At 39.1% G+C, this 21,868-nt stretch overlaps 1 protein-coding gene across 5 annotated transcripts in view; it reads left to right on the top strand.

Annotated features, from left to right (window-relative positions):
* The window catches only part of SOX5 (SRY-box transcription factor 5), a 1,090,517-nt gene that overhangs the window by 1,039,779 nt on the left and 28,870 nt on the right, over positions 1–21,868 (top strand). For all 5 annotated transcript variants that reach the window (XM_061125136.1, XM_061125135.1, XM_061125134.1 and 2 more), the window contains 2 exons: positions 430–607; positions 13,690–13,835. In XM_061125136.1, the coding sequence (XP_060981119.1) occupies positions 430–607; positions 13,690–13,835 (324 nt within the window). The remainder of the gene's footprint in view (positions 1–429; positions 608–13,689; positions 13,836–21,868) is intronic.

The following is a 21,868-nucleotide window of genomic DNA, read 5'->3' as shown; positions in this document are numbered from 1 at the left end:
CATCATGGAGGTTCTAGGTACTCGGTCTAAGCACCAGGATCCAAAGATGCTTGGGACTCAATACCTATTCTTTGCAGGTTGAAAAAAAATCTACATTATAGTTTTATGAAAATTATGCACTGTCTCTCAATAAAAGTGAATAGTACAAATATCTTTGTTAAGAATATTTTTTACAGGTGGCATCAGTTACATGCTTTCTGGATAGTTGAGTACACGTGAACTTTCTCTTATACAAAAGGTTTTTCATAATATGTAGTTGAAAGTACCTTTGTTGACAGCTAACCAAACACTGTAATGTTCAAACCGAATGTTAAGATCACTGATTGGTAGAGTATTTGATGGGAAATGACAGGCGTTATACCTATGTTTTTCTAGACATTTTCAATCAGACTTTCCTTATCACAGCTCATGTTCTAATGATCATTGCAGGATGAAGTGGCACAGCCGCTGAACCTATCAGCTAAACCCAAGACCTCTGATGGCAAATCGCCCACATCGCCCACCTCTCCCCATATGCCAGCTCTGAGAATAAACAGCGGGGCGGGCCCCCTCAAAGCCTCTGTCCCGGCGTCATTAGCTAGTCCTTCCGCCAGAGTGAGCACAATGGGTAAGTCCTGTTTCTTTTGTTTATGTTGGTGTTCTGTTTACGACAATTGAATGAAAGCATCTTTTAATGGCAGATCGCGCATAGCCTCTGCGTGGCTTTGGTTCCAGAGGAGAATTTCAATATGATGAACTCCACAGGTCTGTTTTAAACGTGAAATTGAAATGTATGACTGAATTCCAAGTGCTAATGCCCCCTTGAAAGTCTAATTGAATTGGTTATGTTTGTTGATATGACTGATGTTCTTAAGTTTATGAAAAAGAGGCCCAACTGGCTAATCACCGCGAGCCTTGGTTCCAGACTGTTGTTGTTAGGTGACTTGCCTTTTCAGTCTCTGAAATTTATTTGCATTTGTGTGATGTGTACGAAGTATACATTCTGCCTAGATCATAGTCAGCCATCAGGACGTCGAGTTTTTGCTTTTGTTGTTGTTTTTTTTCAGTTCCATATTTCTTGAGATTTACTTCACTACACCAAACTATTATAAAAAGTTGGTCACTTCATTTCTTCATGATTGTCATTTCAGTAGAGTAAACAAACATGGAAAAATGCTTCTATAAGCTTTTTAAAATTCCAGTAATTTTAGTAACACATAAATTAGACTGTAAATACTTATTTCAACCCTCATTTATTAATGTTTATTATTTGCATGCACTTATGTGGAGTCTGTCACAGACCAGCCCTCCAGGAACCAGGGTCCAGTTACGGTGGGGGGAATTATCTGTCTTATAGTTTAAATCAACTGTTGCAAGTGCTTTTCTAGCTCCCAGATAACAATCCTGTAGTCAAGAAGATGAGAGTATTAGATTCTATCTGGGAAGGATCAAGAATAGACTAATTCAAATGGAGCCTTAAAAAAGATGTATCCCTAGGCATTTTACGCTGTAAGATAGAACCCAGAGTAAAATATCATATTTTTGAGAAATACACTGATTTGACTGAAATATAGAATGAGTGTATAGTGGAAGTTGATCAGAGTTAAAACTGAAAGGGGCAGATGGAGTCTGATGGGATGCTGTCCTAAGAAGTTTTTTTACTTTTTCTTCAGACAGCAATTTGACCAGAATTTTAAGAAGAGTATTGACAGCAAAGATTAGACTCAGGGAAGTCACTATTTTAGTAGAGGACAAGAATAAGTTATGCAAGCTAGAAATAACCAATGATACAGCAAAGGAGAGAATAAGTTGAAGAGATATCATTAAAGATTAATTGATGTAACTTATCCACAGTAAAATGTATCTGGTGAGGTTCAAGTTAGACAGAGAAGTCTGGGGTTTTGAATTTACAATATAGAAAGGATAATGCTCCTCCACCCCCTGAACTGTGAAAGAGAGGACCAGAGTGGACATAGGTTGGGATAAGACAAAAATAAGTGTTGAATTTGAAACTTAAGGCATCACTTTAGGTAGAGAAGTTCAGGAGGATGTTGTTAATTAGTAAATCTGGTGTGTGAAAGGGGTGCTAGAATTTTAGACTTGGAAATTTTTCCTTAATGAGGTTCTGGAAGCCATCAGAGCAAATTAGTTCACCAAAGAGTGTGTATGGTAAGAAAGGATGTGGGGTAAAAAGTCAGAGGTATTATATGCTGTGTAGTTATCTCTTGTTGTTGTTTAGTCACTAAGTTGTGTGTGACTCTTTTGTGACCCCATGGACTGTAGTCATGCAGGCTTGTCTGTCCATGGGATTTTCCAGGCAAGCATACTGAAGTGGGTTGCCATTATCTTCTCAGGGGATCTTCCCTACCCAGGGATCAAACTCACATCCCCTGCTTGGCAGGCAGATTCTGTGCCACTGAGCCACCTGGGAAGCCCATAATTATCTCTTACTGTGTAACAAACCAACTTAAATTTCACCATCTTAAAAACAACCAACATTCATTACCTCGTAGCTTCTAAGAGTCAGGAACTGGAAGCAGCTTAGCTGCTAGTTCTACCTTAGGGTCTTTCTTATGGTTCCAGTCAAGATGGAAGCCAGGGACCTGGACTTTTCCAAGATGACTTTTCCAAGATGACTTACTCACATGGCTGCTGGCTGGAGACCTCAGTACTTTGCCCTGTGGGTTTTTCTATAGAGCTTTTCATAGGATGACAACTAACTTTCCCCAGAGTGAGTGGTCCAGGAAGGAGAGCAAAGAGAAAGCCACGGTCTCAAAAGTCATTCAGTCTGTTCTGCTTTATTCTTTTCATTATAACAAAATCACAAAGTTCAGCCCTACTCAGAGAAAGGGGAATTGGGCTCCAACTGTAATCAATATCAAAGTCTATCTTTGGACATATTTCTAAAGTACCACACTTTTTTTTTTTTGGCTTCCTTCATAGCTCAGTTGGTAAAGAATTTGCCTGTAAGGCAGGAGACCTGGGTTCGACCCCTGGGTCAGGAAAATCCTCTGGAAAAGGAAACAGCAACCCAATCCAGTATTCTTGCCGGGAGAATCCCATGGACAGAGGAGGCTGGCAGGCTACAGTCTGTGTGGTTGCAAGAGTCGGACATAACTTAGCAACTAAACTGCCACCACACTTTTTTTTTTAAGAGGAAAACTGATAAAGAACAAGTGAGCATCTTAGAATAAAGATGATGAGAAAGCAGTGACCTGCTTGTCTAGGACAAATTGAAATTTGAAAAAGGACGGGGTTATTTGATGGTGTCACATTCTATAGAAGAATTAAAGAACATGAAGAAGAACAGCCTTTGGATTTACCTGGAGCTCATGGATAGGTAGACTGTAACAGAGAGGCTTTGTAGAATGGTTTAGGAGACTTCCAGTTACAAAGATTCGAAGCACATGAAGACAGAAAGTGCAATGGCTATATGAATCAGTCTTTTTGTAAGCTTGGTGTTGAGAGGTGATTATATTTTGAGAAGACTAAGTAGAGACAGGTTTTAAAATAGGAAATTATATGTGTATATATAAACAAAGATGAATTTGAGACATTTTTAGATATGAAAGACTCCATGGGTGATGACAGATCAAGAAGAAATGAGACAGCATTAGCTTTGGAAAGAAGAAATGCCCCTTTTTTCTCGAGGACTGAGGAAATGAGGGGAGAAAATGGGTAGAGTTACAGAGAAATTATGAGATGGACAGAAAGAAAGCTGAAGGAGTATGTTTCCAATGCTTCCATTTCCACAACATTTGCTTCCAGATTATTTGCCAAGAGCAAGTCGGTCAGGGCCAGTGGGGCGGCTGTAGAAGAGAAACAAAGAAAATGGAGGTTTTCAGAAGTTTGAAAATGGTTTGGGGCACATGTGTTCTTTTTATCATTATGCACCATTCTGTTATGATCTCTCAGTTACTCTGCTCAACATCCAAAGTAGACACCAAGATAAGATTTGCTTTCATGTTCGAAGCATGTAAAAGGAAAAATATTTTATTTGGCAGAAAGGATTCACTTCCATAATAGACATGAAAGCTCATAAAAATGACACTGTTGGTATATGAGATACTTTTGTAATAGCCCCAGAACTGGAATCTTTAACTAAGGGAATAACTGATATATTTGCATTTTTTGTCATGTGAGGAGTTTTTCTTTCAGCATTCTGAGGATTAAGTATGACAAAATATTTTAGAAAGGCAAGAATGTATTTAATGACATTTATCATCTGACATTTTCCACTACTGAAACTTCTATTTTCTTTCCCTGAGAAGGCCCTTCACCACATACACATCCCTCATATTTTCTGAGGATTCGATGCCACTACAATTTACTTTTCTCTTTTCAACAAATGCAGATGTTGAAAGCTGAAACCGTAATGAGTAATAATGTAGTGGGATAAAAGCTATGAGCATTAATGGTGTTGTAAAGGTCACCCCTGAAAGAAGAATTAACGTGTTATGCCCTTAATAAACCAGGGAAAACTGTGGATCGAAAGATAACTTAAGTTTTCGTTAATGACATGGGGCTCTTTGCTATATATCTATTAGCTACAAATAAAGAGTGTGAGTTTTTGAGGTTGGTGAGCAATATTACTCTGCATTCTATAAGAATACGTTTGTATGATATGCAAATGATAGGCAGCGCCATTGAAAGCTCCTTAAAAAGCATGAATAGTTGAGAAGACTGATGGATAATTTTAGGATCTTTTGACCAGATGTTATCTTTCCTTTATTGGCCTTTCCAACCTTTGCTGTGTATATGTATAACTTTCAACTTTTGTCAAAGCATTTGTCTGTTTTCTCACTGTTTATTTTAAAATTATACACCTTTAACTAAGGCTTCCCTGGTGGCTCAATGCCAGTGCAGGAGATGTGGGTTCGACCCCTGGGTCAGGAAGATCCTCTGGAGAAGGGAAATGGCAACCCACCCCAGTATTCTTGCCTGGAGAATCCCATGGACAGAGCAGCCTCGGGGGCTGTATTCCATGGGGTCACAAAAGAGTCAGACACAACAGAGCAACTAGACAACAGCAACAAATATCCCTGCCATCTAGTCAGAAATTGTTATTTTCCAGGTAAGGAACCGCAGCTGAAAGAGGCTAAGCGTTTACCCAGGGATTCTGAGTAAGTCCCTGTCACAGTGAGGGTAGTCCTGTGATTCTGTAGTTCTTACCGCTGTTGGAATTGTAAGGAAACAAATGCATGAGAGCACCTAGTTACTTACTCAAACCTCACAGCCGGTGGAGGTTGAGACCTTCCAGTCATGGTCTTTGGGTTGCATGCTGTCTTTTTTAGTTGTTATCTGTTGGCAGCCTCTCTGCCTCAGATGTTCTTCTCAGTCATCTATTTATCCTTTCCTTTTTCATTCATCCCATAAATGGGTATTGAATATTGTCTCTATGCCATACGTTTTGCTAAGTATGGAGGATAAGCAGATGAAAGTCGCAAACTAAGGATTTAGATATCTAGAGTCTTTGTTACATCATGTCTTCAGAAGATATTGGAACATATTATTCTTGCCCTTCATTCCTCAGAGGCATTAACACATAAAATGTAAAACTTTACTGAGCAAATGGAGGAGACACACATTGATTCAATAAAATGAAGGGAAATATTTTCAAGTCCAGTAATGTGATATTTATCTCTGCAACTTGCTAATTTTAAATACAGTGATGTGAATAAGCATCTTACCTGTAAATTTCATCGGTTTACATTTTTAATGAGAAAAAGCTTCTGTGAAGGTAGGTTATTAAACAAGAACACTGTAATCATTTCTTAGAAAGCCACTAGATTATCAGGAAGTTAAGGATATTATTCAGCATCTAACAATTAATATTTGCATAGTACTTTACACTTTAATTTCACATTTGTTATCTAATTCTCACAAATTTTAATAGATGAAGAAATGGCTGCATATCAGAGTACCAAAAACTTGATGTTGATAAGTAATTCAGAAAACAGAAAAAACTTAATATTTTTTGAATATTACTTGAAACACATGTTCCCTTACTTTTACTACAACTAATAAGTTCTACATAAAATAATTAAATGCAGTAAATAAGAATTTGTATTACCCTGATGGTGCACTTTAAAGCCATGAATTTTAAGAAACCTGTGTCATGTGATTCAGGCTCCCATTTATATGATGAAGTAGATCATCAGTGAACTTGGAATTACAAAGGAAGATACTTTCAACTTAGAAATATGCATTTATTCCTTCAACAGACTCAACCATGGGCCAAAGGAATAAAAGCCTGAAAGGAAAAAAAAAAAAAAATAAATGCCCTCAAGTAACTTATAGATTCGCATGAAAGACAAACTTACAGAAACAAGAGACAACGTGATGGTAAAAGCATCTCCAAGCTTTTGCAGGAGCCTGGAGATGAGAAGTACTAAGGTTGCCAAGGAGCATGTCTGGGGTATGTCAGGAAAATGCTTAAGAAGGCTTGACATTTGAGTAAATTCCCAAACACACCAGAAAACGCCTATTTCAGTTTAAGAGGAAAGCTCAGGAGACAGAGGAGGGGGTAAAGAGGAAGGCTTGTCCTTGGAACAGGAAATAGTTCCATGCAGTTTAAGCACAGAGCTCTTGAGAAACCAGCAGGAAATGACGTGGGAAGGATAAGCAGGGTTGATATCATGAGACTATTAGGCCATTTTAAAGTGGTTGGAATTTATCCCAGAATGATGCTTTTGGGGGAACATTAAAGAGTTTCTTGTTCCAGGATATTTGGAATATGATGCTGTTGTTATCTCTGAAAGATTCACAGTCACATTAATGTATTCAAGATTTGGGGAATGCATGCCACAGAGAAACCTTTTAAACTTTAATTTAGTATTTCCCATACTCTTTTGAACATGGAATTATTTTTTCACAGAATATTCAGATTGTCAACTTAGGAAGTGCTCCTTTAAGCTCTGGGGTAGGAAAGTGAAAGTGAAAGTTGCTCAGTCGTGTCCAATTCTTTGCAACCCCATGGACTGTAGCCCATCAGGCTCCTCTATCTATGGGGATTCTGCAGGCCAGGATACTGGAGTGCGTTGCCATTTCCTTCTCCAGCGTATCTTCCCAACCCAGGTCTCCCACATTGCCATCTGAGTCACCAGGGAAGCCCAAGAATACAAGAGTGGGTAGCCTGTCCCTTCTCCAGTGGATCTTTCTGACCCAGGAATTGAACTGGGGTCTCCTGCATTGCAGGCAGATTCTTTAACAGCTGAGCTACCAGGGAAGTAAGAGTTGAGTTTTTAATTGGGTAAAGTGAAGTGATTCAAATTCCCTTTTTTGGAAGATATTGGAATGCTTCAGCTGGAAGTGGAGTAGGAGAGAGACTCAAGGGGTGTGTGCATAAAGAGGGAAACCAGTTAAGAGGTGAAAACATCAGCCCAAGTGAGATATGAGGTGGCTTCTGCAAAAGCAGGAGCCAGTGGGGATGGAGAAAAAGCATATTTGAGAGCTGAGGAGGAGGCGTAGCCCCAGACACTGCTTGCCTTATGTTTTGTACATATGAACTGAAGGAGGTGTCTGAGTGCCTCCCCAGTGACTGGATGGGCGACCGGAAAGGGACATGGAATGTAGGCAGACCAGGGTGAGGTGGTGGGAAGACGATGAATTCCATGCTAGACATGCTGCACGGGACAGTCCAGTAGGGAAGCTTGGGAGACAGACCTGTATGGTTGGAAATCAGGAAGGGTTTGAGACAGACAGTAGATACTTTACAGTCTTTGGGTCATCCCTTGAGTCTTAGGAGCTTCCTTAAGACTAATTGCCGTATATTGGTTTGGAAGGCTGTCACGAAAAATTACCATAAACTGGGTCTCACTATTTGGAAGCTAGAAAGAAATCCAGGGTCAGGGGATCAGCAGGCTTAGTTCCTCTGGAGGCACTGAGAGAGAATCTGTTCCACTCCTCTCCCAGCTCTAGGGTTCCAAAACCACTGCAGGTGGTGACTGCAGCCATGAAATTAAAAGACGCTTACTCCTTGGAAGAAAAACTATGACAAACCTGACAACATATTAAAAAGCAGAGACATTAATTTGCCAACAAAGGTCCATCTAGTCAAAGTTATATATTTTTCCAGTAGTCATATATGGATGTAAGAGTTGGACCATGAAGAATGCTGAGTGCCAAAGAATTTGATGCTTTTGAACTTGTGTTGGAGAAGACTCTTGAGAGTCCCTTGGGCTGCAAGGAGATGAAACCAGTCAATCCTAAAGGAAATCAACCCTGAATATTCATTGGAAGGACTGATGCTGAAGTTGAAGCTCTAATACTTTGGCCACCTGTTGTGAAGAGTTGATTCATTGGAAAAGACCCTAACACTGGGAAAGACTAAAGGCAGGAGGAGAAGGTGTCAACAGAGGACAAGATGGTTGGATGGCATCACTGACTCAATGGACATGAGTTTGAGCAAACTCTGGGAGATGGTGAAGGACAGGGAAGCCTGGCATGCTGCAGTCCATTGGGTCACAAAGAGTCAAATACCACTGAGCAACTGAGCAACAACCCAGCTCCTAGAGGCTTCAACAGTCCTTGGTGTTCCTTGACTTACAGATACATAGTTCCAGTGTCTGCCTCCATGCTCATGTAACCTCCTTCCCTGAGTCTGTATGTAAAATTTTTCCCTCCTTTCTCTTAGAAGAACACAAATCATTGAATTTAAGGCCCATCATAAATTCAGGGTGATCTCATTTCAAGATCCTTAATTTACACATCTGCAGAGGCTCAGTTTCCAGATAAGGATGCCGATCACCAATACCAGGGGTTAGGACACAGCCTATCTTTTTGAGAGACACAGTTCAACCTGTTACAAGTAGTTTGCTGTTTTTTCTTCCACCTTTTAACAGGCTCTTCCCTTGTGGAACAGCCATTCATTCACTCTTTCTATTTAGATTTTATCCCCTCTAGATTGGACTTTCCAGTTGGTCCCTGCTTTTGGCCCCTTAAAATATATAATGTATGTGTATACACTCAGTCATGTCTGACTCTTTGTGACCCCATTGGACTATAGCCCTCCAGGATCCTCTGTCCATGGTATTCTCCAGGCAAGAATACTGGAATGGGTAGCCATTCCTAACCCAGGGATCAAACCCAGGTCTCCTGCATTGCAGGAGGTTTCTTTACCACTGAGCCACCAGGGAAGCCCAAAAAATATATAATCAGTTCAGTTCAGTTCAGTTCAGTCCTTCAGTCAGGTCCGACTCGTTGTGACCCCATGAATCGCAGCACGCCAGGCCACCCTGTCCATACCAACTCCCAGAGTTTACACAAACTCATGTCCATCGAGTCAGTGATGCCATCCAGCCATTTCATCCTCTGCCGTCCCCTTCTCCTCCTGCCCCAATCCCTCCCAGCTTCAGAGTCTTTTCCAATGAATCAACTCTTCGCATGAGGTGGCCAAAGTATTTGAGTTTCAGCTTCAGCATCAGTCCTTATATAATAGGGACTTTTTTAATTTTGAGAATTTTGTTGATTATGGTTAAGAACGAACTCCAAGGTATGAAAAATCAAACTGTGGTAAGTGTAACACAGTCACAGACTTTCACACCTTTCTTATTAATAATTCCTAACCTGCATTTCCCAAATGTCATTTGAGGTGCTAACTGGAAGCCATATTGGTCTTTGCCCTCCCATTTTCCTCATAAGAAGCTTACCAAACCTCTCCTAAACACTTACCCTTCCTTCTGATCCTGTCTTGAGATGTACTTATTGCTCAAGTATATAATGAAGGCAGAATAAAATGTATCAAGTGTTCATTCGGGGTCTTTTGAACTCTAATGTGTGACTCCCATTTCACTGAACCTCGGTACCAACAACAAAGCATATCCCCTCACAGATTTTATCATAGTGGTCAAAGCTGTGCAACAGGACTGCTAAGGATGAGCATGTAGGGAAAAATGAAAGAGGAAAAAAATGCAACAACATTTTTCTACTGCCTCCTCAGGTATACCAAGTGTTACCTACTCCTTCACGTGTTATTTCATTTGATTCTTCCATTAGCCTTATGTTCATTTTACAATTGAGAGAAATGGAAACTCAGTGAAATTAAGTGTTATAATTTGGCAAATATCACACTTCCTAAGAAGTAGAAACCTGGATCCATGTGAATCCAATGCCCAAGTTTTACCTGTTTCACTATGCCATTCTGTAACTAAACTGACAGTTACTGAATAACTTTCATGGACCATTTATTTATGCTAATAGACCATATTAACTCATTTAAATCTTCACAAAGCCACATTATCTAGTGAGGTTATTCCATGTAACCAGTAAAGCCATTGAGATTTAGAAAGGCAAAACAGTGCATACACTTTGTATATAGCAAGTAAGTAGTAAGGTTCAGTTTTATCCAGCTCCAAAGCACAAATTATTTTCTGGTGATTGAAATCCTGGACCAAATTTAAGGAGCAGATGAAGAAAGATCTCAGGCAAGGATATGAGGATGGAGTAATTGAGATGAGGATCCAGTGCTGTGATGAGAAACAGGGAAGGAAAGAGTTTCAGTAACAAGGGGATTGCCAGTGCTGTTTCTGCCGTGAATGGAAGGTGGCCCTTGGGTTTGGCATCTGAAAGAGCAAGGGCAGTGGAAACGAGACTATAGTGAGAATGCGAAGGAAGGTAGGAATGAGAGAATATGGTATGAATCCTGAGAAATTTGGTTTGGAACGTAAAGAAACAGGATTGGAAAGAGAGGGCAACACAAAGTTGAGAGAATTTATTTTCTTGTTTCAGAAGGAGAGCCTTAGGTACTTGCAAGTGGAAGTGGTAGCAATAGTAGAGAAGTCCAAGTGGATGATGGAAATGTGAAAGAGAAGAACCAGTAGAGAGGTATAGAAATCTAGAGTGTGAGTTTAGGGGATTTGCCTTGATTTTTCATTGAAGCAGAAGGAGGTAATGGGTACAACTGGCGATAGATTTGAAGCTGGCCTGGACTAGGAGTCTGGGTGGGACATGAATGTGAGTTCAGCCTTATTGGTCTTCCAGAATTAGAGATGAGGTCTTTTACTGAGAGGAGAAACCAGCAAGACTGGGAAGTAGGTGACTGTGATGAGAACAAAATGTAAAGAATCAGCAAACAATCCTATTATGAGTCAACTCTGTAATATATAAACAGCTTTTTGGTTTAACACAGCAGATACATGTTAGAATTTCATGTAGCATTTTAACTAAAGCTCAGGTCTCTGAAAGCAAGAATATTTCTTTTAAAGTGAACACCTATATCTACCTGCACACCCACGCACACCTCATATTGGAAATAGCCATTGCAGAATATATGTATGTTTGTCAGTTATGCACCCCCAAAATAATTTTCATCCTTTCTGCATATATATTAATAATTTCTCCTGCACAGTGTTACCTTGGCAGTGCCTAAAAAGCATAAAGAATTCATACTTTGACTCACTGCCATGTCCCGAACCATTTCCAATACATTTGTGCTCTGGAGAAGCTAAATAGATTACAGAAATGCATGGTACCATTTTACCAGGCCATACATAAACTAGGTTTGTAAAAGTAAAGTGTTAGTCACTCAGTCACATCTGACTCTGTGTGACCCAATGAACTGCAGCCCACTAGGCTCTTCTGTCTATGGAATTCTCCAGGCAAGAATTCTGGAGTGAGTTGCCATTCCGTTTCCACGGGGATCTTTCCAACCCAGAGATCCATCTCAGGGCTCCAGCATTGCAGGCAGATTCTTTACCATCTGAGCCAGGGTTTAGAGGATGGGAAAATCAGACTGACCTTCTTAAGATCTTTTGCTAAATGAACATATTCCAAAAACATCCCTGTCATGTAAGAGCAGCATTTCATTCTAGAGTAGTGTTTGTGAACACAATGAATTAGAGAATAATATTTAAGTATCAAATCAGGATGCTGAGGATGCTAGAAGGTTAAAAACGACCATAAATTAAAGTACATGTTAACCCTAAAGGTTAATCTGACCTAGATCTAACTAGTAGTTTTATTCATATTGTATTTATAATGAGTAAGGATGTGTTGTTTTTTGAATACGTTCCAATGAGTTGAGCTCAGAAAAGCAAAATAGATAGTATCTCTCAAGGCTCCCCTTTCTGTTGCCTACCCTGGAACTTCTCTTTCTGCCTCAAGATCAGAGGACAGTGCTCAGTCTGTGCATAATAAAGGGAAAAAGACATGCCACATTTAGAAGCCTTCCAGCACCAAAGCACTGTGCTAATCTGGCATCAGCTTCTTCAATAGAAATGTTTAAGCAGCACGAAAGTATTCTAGGTTTTTTTGGCAATCAGCAGATCAGATAGAAGAGTCTAGTAATATAACGAGGATGTGTAATCTGACATGATTAGACAAGGCTCTTTAGTACCAGAACATTCATAATTGAGACAAAGAAAGAGTATTAATAACACTTTCCTAACACGGCAGTTAGCCATTTTATATTTCCTTTCTTTAATCTTAGTGTTTTTCAACAAATCAGGGGATTTAATAGCATGTTTTGGCAGATTAGAGGATTTATGGCCCAGATGTTTTTTGTTCTAAAAATGGATTAGGGTGTAAAGTTTGCTGGAATCCATGGAACATGTTGAGGCAAGCCGGTCATTTTATGTGTGATTAGTGCCTGCCTTCTGTCTCACAGTCCCTCCATCTGTCACAATTCACCAATGGATCTGGTTAGATTTAGCCTCATGTCACAAACAAGTCCCTTTTCTGGGCAATTTCATATTATAGATTCAGTTTATGCCATTTTATGCCCTAGTTAAAAGATAGGGACAGTGAAAGATGATACATTAGCTCTCCTTTCAATATTTGCAAAATGATCCCTTTCCCTCACTATTCTACCCTAAAATCATGCAGATTATCAGCATAATGTGCATCAAATTAAATGACCAGTGTTAAAATAAAAATTAAAATTCGCCTTTCTCCTTACACCTGTTATTCTTTAAAAGACATAGCTTGGCTTTTTTTTTTTTTTCTTTTTTTAACTAACTCTGGGTTGTTTAGTTGCAGACACAAGTTGGTCATTTGACCATCCTATTAAGAGTGTGAATTAAGTGTGATTATAGTTACCCAGTAGCCACCATTTCTTATCCAACAATTACAGGTGCTTGGTTACATTCTGTGCTTGAAATTTAGCCTCTTCACCACTGCAAGTTTGTACCTGTCACAAGCCACTGCCACCTATGGTTTATTTCACCATGGATGGATGCAAGGGGGAGAATGCTCTTCTTCCAGAGTCAGTTAATAATGATTTGTTCCTTCTGTATATAACAGACCTAATAATATCATACTCAAACTCTAAATTGACATTTCTAATACTATGAGAGTATCAGTAAATAACAGTGATAATTATCAATACTTGTATCCTCTAGGAACATTCAAATGATCCTCAAAGGGAAAAAAAATGAAAGATAGGTTGTATTTTTTCACTACAAGATACTCAGGTGACTAAAAAAGTTTATTTAAAGATTATGTTTTAAACATCTTTTCCAACATGTGGAACCAGCTGTATTTCACTTAAATATTACGTTTTGACAACAGATGTTTGGCACCATGTTGATGTAATTGTGTGAATCAGTCATCATCAATTATTCACTCATTCATTCATTTCAGACTGATCCCATTGAAAAAATTAGTATATGCCAGACACTAGCCACTCCCAAAAAAGAAGTGATTTTTATGGTGGAAGGTTAACCTCTCTATATGTTTGTGCAAAACATATCCTTCATTCTGTTACATCTTCAGGTTATTTAAATGACCATGATGCCGTCACCAAGGCAATCCAAGAAGCTCGGCAGATGAAGGAGCAGCTCCGGCGGGAACAGCAGGTGCTTGACGGGAAGGTGGCTGTTGTGAATAGTCTAGGTCTCAATAACTGCCGGACAGAAAAGGTGAGTTCTTAAAATAATGGTTGGCTTCCCAAAAATACTTAAATTGCTTGAATGTCTTCTTTACCTTTTTCTCTTCTCACCATCCTCAGAATGACTGCTCTCCCTCCCTCTTTCCCTTGATCAGTACAGAATTCTTCATGCCCATCCTAATCAAAACCGTCTGGAAATGAGAAGCGTTATAATTCTCTTCTATCCATCTGAACCTTATTGACAGTTGCTATCCCCTCTTCTGCCACCACTTTGTATTAAAATGAAGTGGCATTTGAAATATCTGGGTCTAAGTGAAAGTTTTGCTTTACAGAGATGCTCAACTTGTATTTGGGGATGAGCTGGATTTGAAAAAGCTGAATCTTCTTTAATCAGCGTAAGCTTGGATGATACCCATGCTCGAGGTCTAAGTATCTAAGAGCCTGAGCTTGTCATAATATGTTTCCGTCATGAAGCATTGTCATGTTGTAGGTGACTGCACAATTTGGAATTTTGACTTGATTATAAAACAAAGTTTTTTCTTTAAAATGGGGACAGTATTAATATACCTATTATTATACTTAAGCCCAGTGAAACTTCTGAATTTATCTGTGCTATAATAATTTCCAACTATTTTGCCTAAACTTCGTTGTATTGCATTCAGAAAAAAATAATATGTTACTATAGAAGGCTTGAAGTGATTATACTTCCTTTGGTCATATTTGGTATTTTTAATTCAAATTTTAAAGTGTTATTGAATCTCCTTTTTCTCAAAATCCAGTAGCTAAATACAGTATATAAGAGAAAAAATGATCAGCTACTCAGTAATAACTCAAAACTTAATTATCATAGGAAGCTTATGAATCAAACAGCATCATCCAGAATGGACAGGTTGCTCATTTGGATAACTTTCCAGTTTCCCAGGTTTTCTATGGAATTTTACGTGTAATCTCTAAGTGAAAGTGAAAATGTCAGTCACTCAGTCGTGTCCAACTCTTTGCCACCCCATGGACTGTAGCCCTCCAGGCTCCTCTGTCCATGGGATTCTTCAGGCAAGAATACTGGAGTAGGTTGTCATTCTCTTCTCCAGGGGCTCTTCCCAATCCAGGGATATAGAAGCTAGCGATTTGCATAGTGAAGGTGTGATCCTGCCACATGTGTACTTTATCTGGGCTACAGTAATTTCAGGCTATTTTGTCTAAGCTACATTGTATTTTATTCAGAAAAAATAATGTGTTTTATTACTATAGAATGCTTGAAGTGATGTTCTTCTGTACTTCTGATCTGACCATGGGTCAGAAAGATGGAGACATGATTTCAGTTCTGTTGTTCCCAGAGGGGAGAGCCAAGCATGGTCAAGTGTTCTTCCCTGGCAGTCTCACATCCTAAGAAGAGCAACACTGGTGCAGCTCAAAGGACAGCTAGAAAATTTTCTAGCTAAGCACCAGAAGGGAAGGGGGAAAACGAAGTGACGGCTCAAAGAAGGAATGATAGCAAGCATAAAGGAATTTATATTCAAATATTTAAACATTCTTGAAAGGATGCTTGAACAGAAATTCCTTTTCTCTGCACCCCATGTAGAAATGAGTTTAACACTCAGCCAGATGCTAATACAAAGTGACTCAAGCTATTCCTCGCAAGCATAGCTAAATTGCCGTTATTTGTTAAGCGCATTGAATTCAGCTGTGGATACAGCAGTTGGTTGCATTCAGCCAGCATCTGTACCCTTTTTTTTTTTAATCCTCCAAAGCAGAGACAACTCTACCTATCTCCCCCCTCTCCTCCCCTGTGCTGGCTGGGAATTGTCAAGTGACAACCGACCAAATCCTTTTGGACAGGAAGCCTTCATCCAGAGTTCTATATACTTGCAAAACAGGCCTTGTGGTTGGATCAGGGAGCCCATTAAAAGCACTTTGATGGTATGGAAATTCATCTTCATGAAGCTCCTAGGCCCCTAAGCAGCATGCTGTTTAGCCGTGGTTACAGATCAGTCATTCACATCGGAGGGCAATAATTGTGCTGACGGCTTGTAAGGCAATGGAAGTACATAAAATAATCCTGGGCCTTCCACCATGGCACTGCGAGTTAATCTTCTCTAATACAGATCAGCTGTTGTTCTAACACATGACTTCATGCCGGCTCCAGTGACTCTGCTCAGCCTTTTGATTAAGTAACAGGAGTGGAACCATCTGTATTCATTTTATTCCGTAGTGTCCATTGTTCGGTACCTTATTTCCACTTCATCTTCCACTTCCACAATCAGACTTTGTTTTATTTCTCTGGTCAGCATCTCCTATTTGAGCTGCATGAGTGAGTTGCCTCTGTTAAAAACTACTCCTTTCAATTTTCCTTTCTCTTTTACAGAATTATAGTAACTTTAAAAAAAAAAAAAATCTATTTCTGAAGTAATACCTGCCAGAATCTGTTGGCCAATTAAGATATCTTCATCCTCAAGAAGTTTATGCTCCTGAATCTCTTCGCCATGCCCTTTCAATGCAATTGAGTTACATCTTCAACAATGATCTTGTATTTTTATGGATTTTAAGTGAAAATCTAAAAAAATGAAATTGTATCATGTAACTGTAAAATATGAAAATGTAAAAATCCCATTATTGCAGTAGTCTGGCAAACACTTGTAATGTGTAAGTAAACCTTTTCAGCTGGAGAATTCAAATTAGTTCATCCCTTGACACTTGAGACTGAAGCTCTCTTAGAAGCAGGAATTACTGTGGTTGCCTTTTCCTGTTGAACTGGCTTAGCTGACATTTGTACCAAATTAATGATCAATCTATGTCTTGCAACTCATGGGAATGAAATAATGTCAAATTTATATCTTTTAATTAGTCATTATTCAACATTAGGACCCATATGTATCAGGGACAGTGCTGCTATGTACTTGTATTGAGAACAAGAAAATATGTTCTCTGCCTATTACAGAACTTACAGTTTAGATCAAATTATGATTTTGATTGTTAATCATGGCATATTTATGTGGGTAAATTCCTACAGGAGCTGAATTAAGACCCCGTGTTGCTGAGCATATCAAATCAGTTATAAACCTGACTCAACAAAAGTGGCTGCTTGTTTTTCCACATGAAGCAGCATCACTAGACATATGGTGTCATCATTTTTTAATACCTACCTTTTTAATAGATTGTTATAATTGTCCAACTTCATCCATGGCCAAAGTATATAGTTAGATCAGTAGTTGGCTTGAAATTTTGCCTCACAGATCCTAACAAAAGGAATAAAGGCAATATATATATAAATTCCTCTTCCCCTCCTAAAAGGATGACATTTTTTTCTCTAACAATCCTCCCAACTTCCTAAACCCTGAAAGTATGTGACATAAATGTAAGAAGTGGGGAAGAAGGAGAGAGAAAGATAGAGGGAGCTGGCATGTCCCAAGATCCAGATAATTGGAAACCTATAGCAGAGATCTGTTTTCTAGGGTACACAAGTCTTATACACGTTAACTTTTCTTCACATTTCAAATGACCAACATGCTTGTCTTAACTAGAATGTCTTAATTCTGAAAAGCTGTAATTGGGCAGTGAAAACAATTAGAGGTGTGAAGAGAGGGACAAATGTTTTCCAGTCATATGTACCAAAACACATAATGAAAGTCGTTTGTACTGAAACACATTTTAATTGAAGACTTCTAAGAGATTTTTCATTTCTTTACTTTTCTTGGAAGTGTTTCAACATACCCAAGAACTGTGTATGTCAGGTTTCTTGGAAACTCTGGGACACAGTGTTATTTATAATTGTCATCTCTGGTTAATTATAGCCTGATTGTATATTCAAATAATGTTATCTTTTAGCACTCAGCTCTGTTACAGATTAGTGTTATGGATGAATAAGTCATCTTAAGGTAGGAAGACTCAGAAGACCCTCATATATACATTTGTTTTATAAAAACCATCTACTTGCATTTTTAACACCCAAATGGCACAGCTTTGACCAGCTTCCTATTCAGGTTCTGACCTTATATTTGAAGGTATCCTTGTCTGTGTGTACTCAGTCACTTAGACATGTCTGACTCTTGGCAGCCCTATGGACTGTTGCCCACCAGGTTCCTCTGTCCAGGGGATTTTCCAGGCAAGAATACTGGAGTGGGTTGCCATTTCCTCCTGCAGGGGATCTTCCCAACCCAAGGATTGAACCTGTATCTCCTACATCTCCTGCATTCAGAGGTAGGTTCTTCAGGACTGAGCCCTCTGGCACGCACAGAAATGTGGAACACACCAGAGCTTTCTTTGATCACTTCCTTCACTCCCATTGTAGTTGTCCTAGAAAGATGATGGCCTATGCTATAATATCTGTTAGAAAAGCTTTTCATGACATGTATCAGGATATCTAACTACTGTAGCTTCAGCAAATAATGCTTAGTTTGCAGCACATAATGAAGTTCAGGAGTCAGAGGTTGGTAGCTTTAGTTCATCAGCTCAGTAATGTCAGGGTTGAAATCATGATTATCTAAGTTGTTCCCTTAGCGTCACAAAATTATGATGCACCTACAACTATCCCTTGAAGGCATGCAGACTCAGAAGTTGTTTTCTCTTCACCAAAGCTCCTTCTTCATTCACAGAGGGATATTCCACTGCACCCTTCGTGCTGCTTGTCAATGTCTCATTTGGGGAAAGCTGGGTTATTTGCACATTTCTGGTCAAGGAAGAGAGATCACAATTTATTTTCCAGGGCTGAATTGGAGACCTTATCCTATCCTTCCTGAAATCAAAGGATTTTTTTTTTTTTTTTTTTAAAGAAAGGCTGACTGCCACAGGTAGCACCTTATTTAGGTGTGTCTGGAGTCCTGGAAGCTTGATTAGCCTACTCTCTTCTACAATGGACCTTGAGAGCTTGTTTGGAGGTTCTAGCAGGGACGAACAGCTTCCCGTGTACCCCTGACTGAAGAAGCACCCTCCCCTGTTGGGGAAGGTCTTCCTCTTCCACCAAGCTTGCAGTTCCAGGAAGGATGCACATGGAGCCGTGAGGCAGGAAAGGGAATACCTATTTAGCCAGCCAGATCAGCTCGTCAACCCTGAAGATCAGTGGGGTGACAGAGGTCAGAGCCAGATCACCCTCACATCTAAGGGATATCTTAAGATCAAAGATTATATTGGTGGGGACCAAAAGCAAGACCAGAGTGGCTTTGTTGTTGTTCAGTCACTAAGCCGTGTCCAGCTCTTTGCAACCTCATGGACTATAGTCAGGCTAGGCTTCCCTGTCCTTCACTATCTCCCTGAGTTTGTGCACACTCATATTCATTGAGTTGGTGGTGCTATCTAACCATCTCATACTCTGCTGCCCCCTTCTCCTTTTGCCTTCATTCTTCCCCAGCCAATAAGTTGGCTCTTCACATCAGGTGGCCAAAATGTTGGAGCTTCAGCTTCAGTATCAGTCCTTCTAATGAATATTCAAGCTTGATTTCCTTAGGATTGACTGGTTTGATCTCCTTGCTGTCCAGGGAACACTCAGGAGTCTTCTACAGCACCACAATTTTGAAGCATCAATTCTTCAGCATTCAGCTATCTTTTTAGTCCAACTCTCACATCCATACATGACTACTGGAAAAACCATTGATTTGACTATATGGACCTTTGTCGGCAAAGAGACGTCTCTGCTTTTTAATACACTGTTTAGGTTTGTCATAGATTTCCTTCCAAGGAGCAGGCATCTCTGCTTTTGGGTAGGAAAAGGCCATTGTCAGCCACAGCTACATTATAAAAATGATATCGAGGTTCTCAAATATTTTCATCATAAAGCTGGTTTGTTTTGGTTACATTTGATGTCATCTATCTACCTACTTTTGCTCTTCTCTGTTACATGCCCAGGGCCTTATACCTTGTCTGTGTTTTCAGAAGGAATTAAATTTCATACAGGCATGCATACAAGAAAACATTGCTTGGAGCCAGGTTAAGTCAGTGAGTGTATATTCATTCACATAGTTTCTACATATTATGGCCAACTTCTGTATTACTTCTTATATATAAAATAGATGTCACTCACAAAAATAAACATACAAATATATACAGATATGTCTCAAGGTAGAGAATTTATGCATCAAAAATTAATTGCCTGATGTGTGTGTGAAATCTAAACACCTGCACATGCTATGCATTAATCAATAATTGCAAGTAAGAATATCTGGAAAAGTGTCTTACTTTTCGTTCTGAGATTCAGTGAAAATTCTTGTCAGATTTCCACAGAATAAGATGAAAATTTAGTAAATAAGGTGTATATTTTAAATAATGATTTACTTAATAATGAAATCAGTTTCTCTATTTGTTGTCAGTCACATTCATAAGAAGCCTTACCACATACAACATGGATGGACTTGTAAACAAAAGTTAATATTTTTTACTCTGGCACTTTGAAACTCTTCCATTACAACCTCCTCTTTTCTGCCATTGTCAAGCCTTTTCTTTCCCTTTAACAGAGTGCCGAACATGAAATGACAGTGACCAATGTTGACTTAATGTGGATGTTTAATAATGAAAAAAAAGTGTGTCAGTCCCAGCATTAGTTACAAATGGCAGTAAGTGTATCAGATGGCAGCCCTGTAATAATTTTACATCCATCATTCTTTCCTGATGCTTCGCTAGCCAGCTGATGGATGGGGCCAACAGTGTTAACTCTTCAGAAACTGACACAGTGGATCTAGTTGAGCATTATCTAACACATGCTCCTGCTCTTAGATAAGGAGAAGGCATGTGAGGAATTGTGAATTACAGGTTTGCTTTGAAAAAGTGAGTATGGAGGAACTCGCACCTTTGTATTCAGTGGCGGGCATTACAATTAATTGATGATTTATGGATGGCTTTTGGAGATGTTGCCTTTAGCTAAAATGAATTAGAGAAGTCACATTAGAGCTAGACATTTCAGTGGTAAGAGGAAAAACTCCCATGAAGGAGGAAGCCATGTTAGGGAAATCATTCAGGAGGGAATGAGATAGATCATTGCAACAGTGGGACAAAATAGGAGATTTTTCTTGGGGTGCTCATGGGTGTTTGTCAAAATGTCCCTTGACTTTAAAACCTTCTGATTAGAATTTACCTGGGAACAAATTAAAGTAACACAAATGATGAAGATTTTGTCTTTATAAAAATATGAGTACATATTATTTTTATCTCTACATGTAATTATTTATTTTGTACCTTTAATTAAAAGACACACAAAATCTGAAATTGAATATTTGCCTTTTTATGATTGGATTCTCTCTAAATATGTATGTAAAATGGACAGAGAACTGCTTTCTAGGCAACTGATTATTAGAAAACCTAGACCAGCTTTTTATATGCAAGTTGGCATTTGATCCTTAGGTTTGCTTTTCTTTTGTTTTTCTTTCATAAAACCTTCTTAATTCTGAGTGTCTTAGCTAAGGGAACACTTCTTATGGGACAGGAGGGGAGAGGAAAAGCCCTTGGTGAATATTATCAGCCCAGAACAGCCAGTTTTCACAGACCATGACAAAAAGGCAAATAGGTATTATGTCATCACCCATCCATCACTGTATATGTCAGCCTTTCAATAATTCCAATCGACATTCTCGACAGGCTGATGCAAGTTAAAGGGGCTGTTTGTTTCTAGAAATTGAGTATAGGCTGTCTATAGCCTTTTGTTCCAGATGGTTTTCTTCTGTGTCTTTTCATTTCTTTCTTTTTCTTTCTTTTCTTTTTGGGGGTATTTAATTGAAATACATGCCGAGTTTGCAGACTGCAAAGATCAGAGCTGTTTTCGTCCAGCAGTGGTAACTATGCATTAAACATTTTGATTTGTTTGAGCTTGAAGTTTAGTCCTTTTTTGCCATTTGCTTCATGGAGTTTGTGTATATTTACAGCCTCTGCATTTAATGGCCACATGCCTTATTTTCACAGATGGCCAGTGGAAGACTTTTTCTTTCTCTTAGTATAGCCTGCTTTCAGTTTTGCTACATTTGTCACAGTGCCACTACTTGCAGCTAGCAAGTGCCCACGCTTGGTGGGGAGCAATTATGGTGTGAGTTTTTAAGGAGCTTTTTAAAGGTTTTTTTTTTTTTTCTAGTAAACTTTTTATGGTTTAAT

Source organism: Dama dama, chromosome 22, assembly GCF_033118175.1.
Source record: "Dama dama isolate Ldn47 chromosome 22, ASM3311817v1, whole genome shotgun sequence".
Classification (NCBI taxonomy): Eukaryota; Metazoa; Chordata; class Mammalia; order Artiodactyla; family Cervidae; genus Dama; species Dama dama.
The sequence above is the reverse complement of the archived record's forward strand: the minus strand, read 5'-3'. Positions and strand labels throughout refer to the sequence as shown.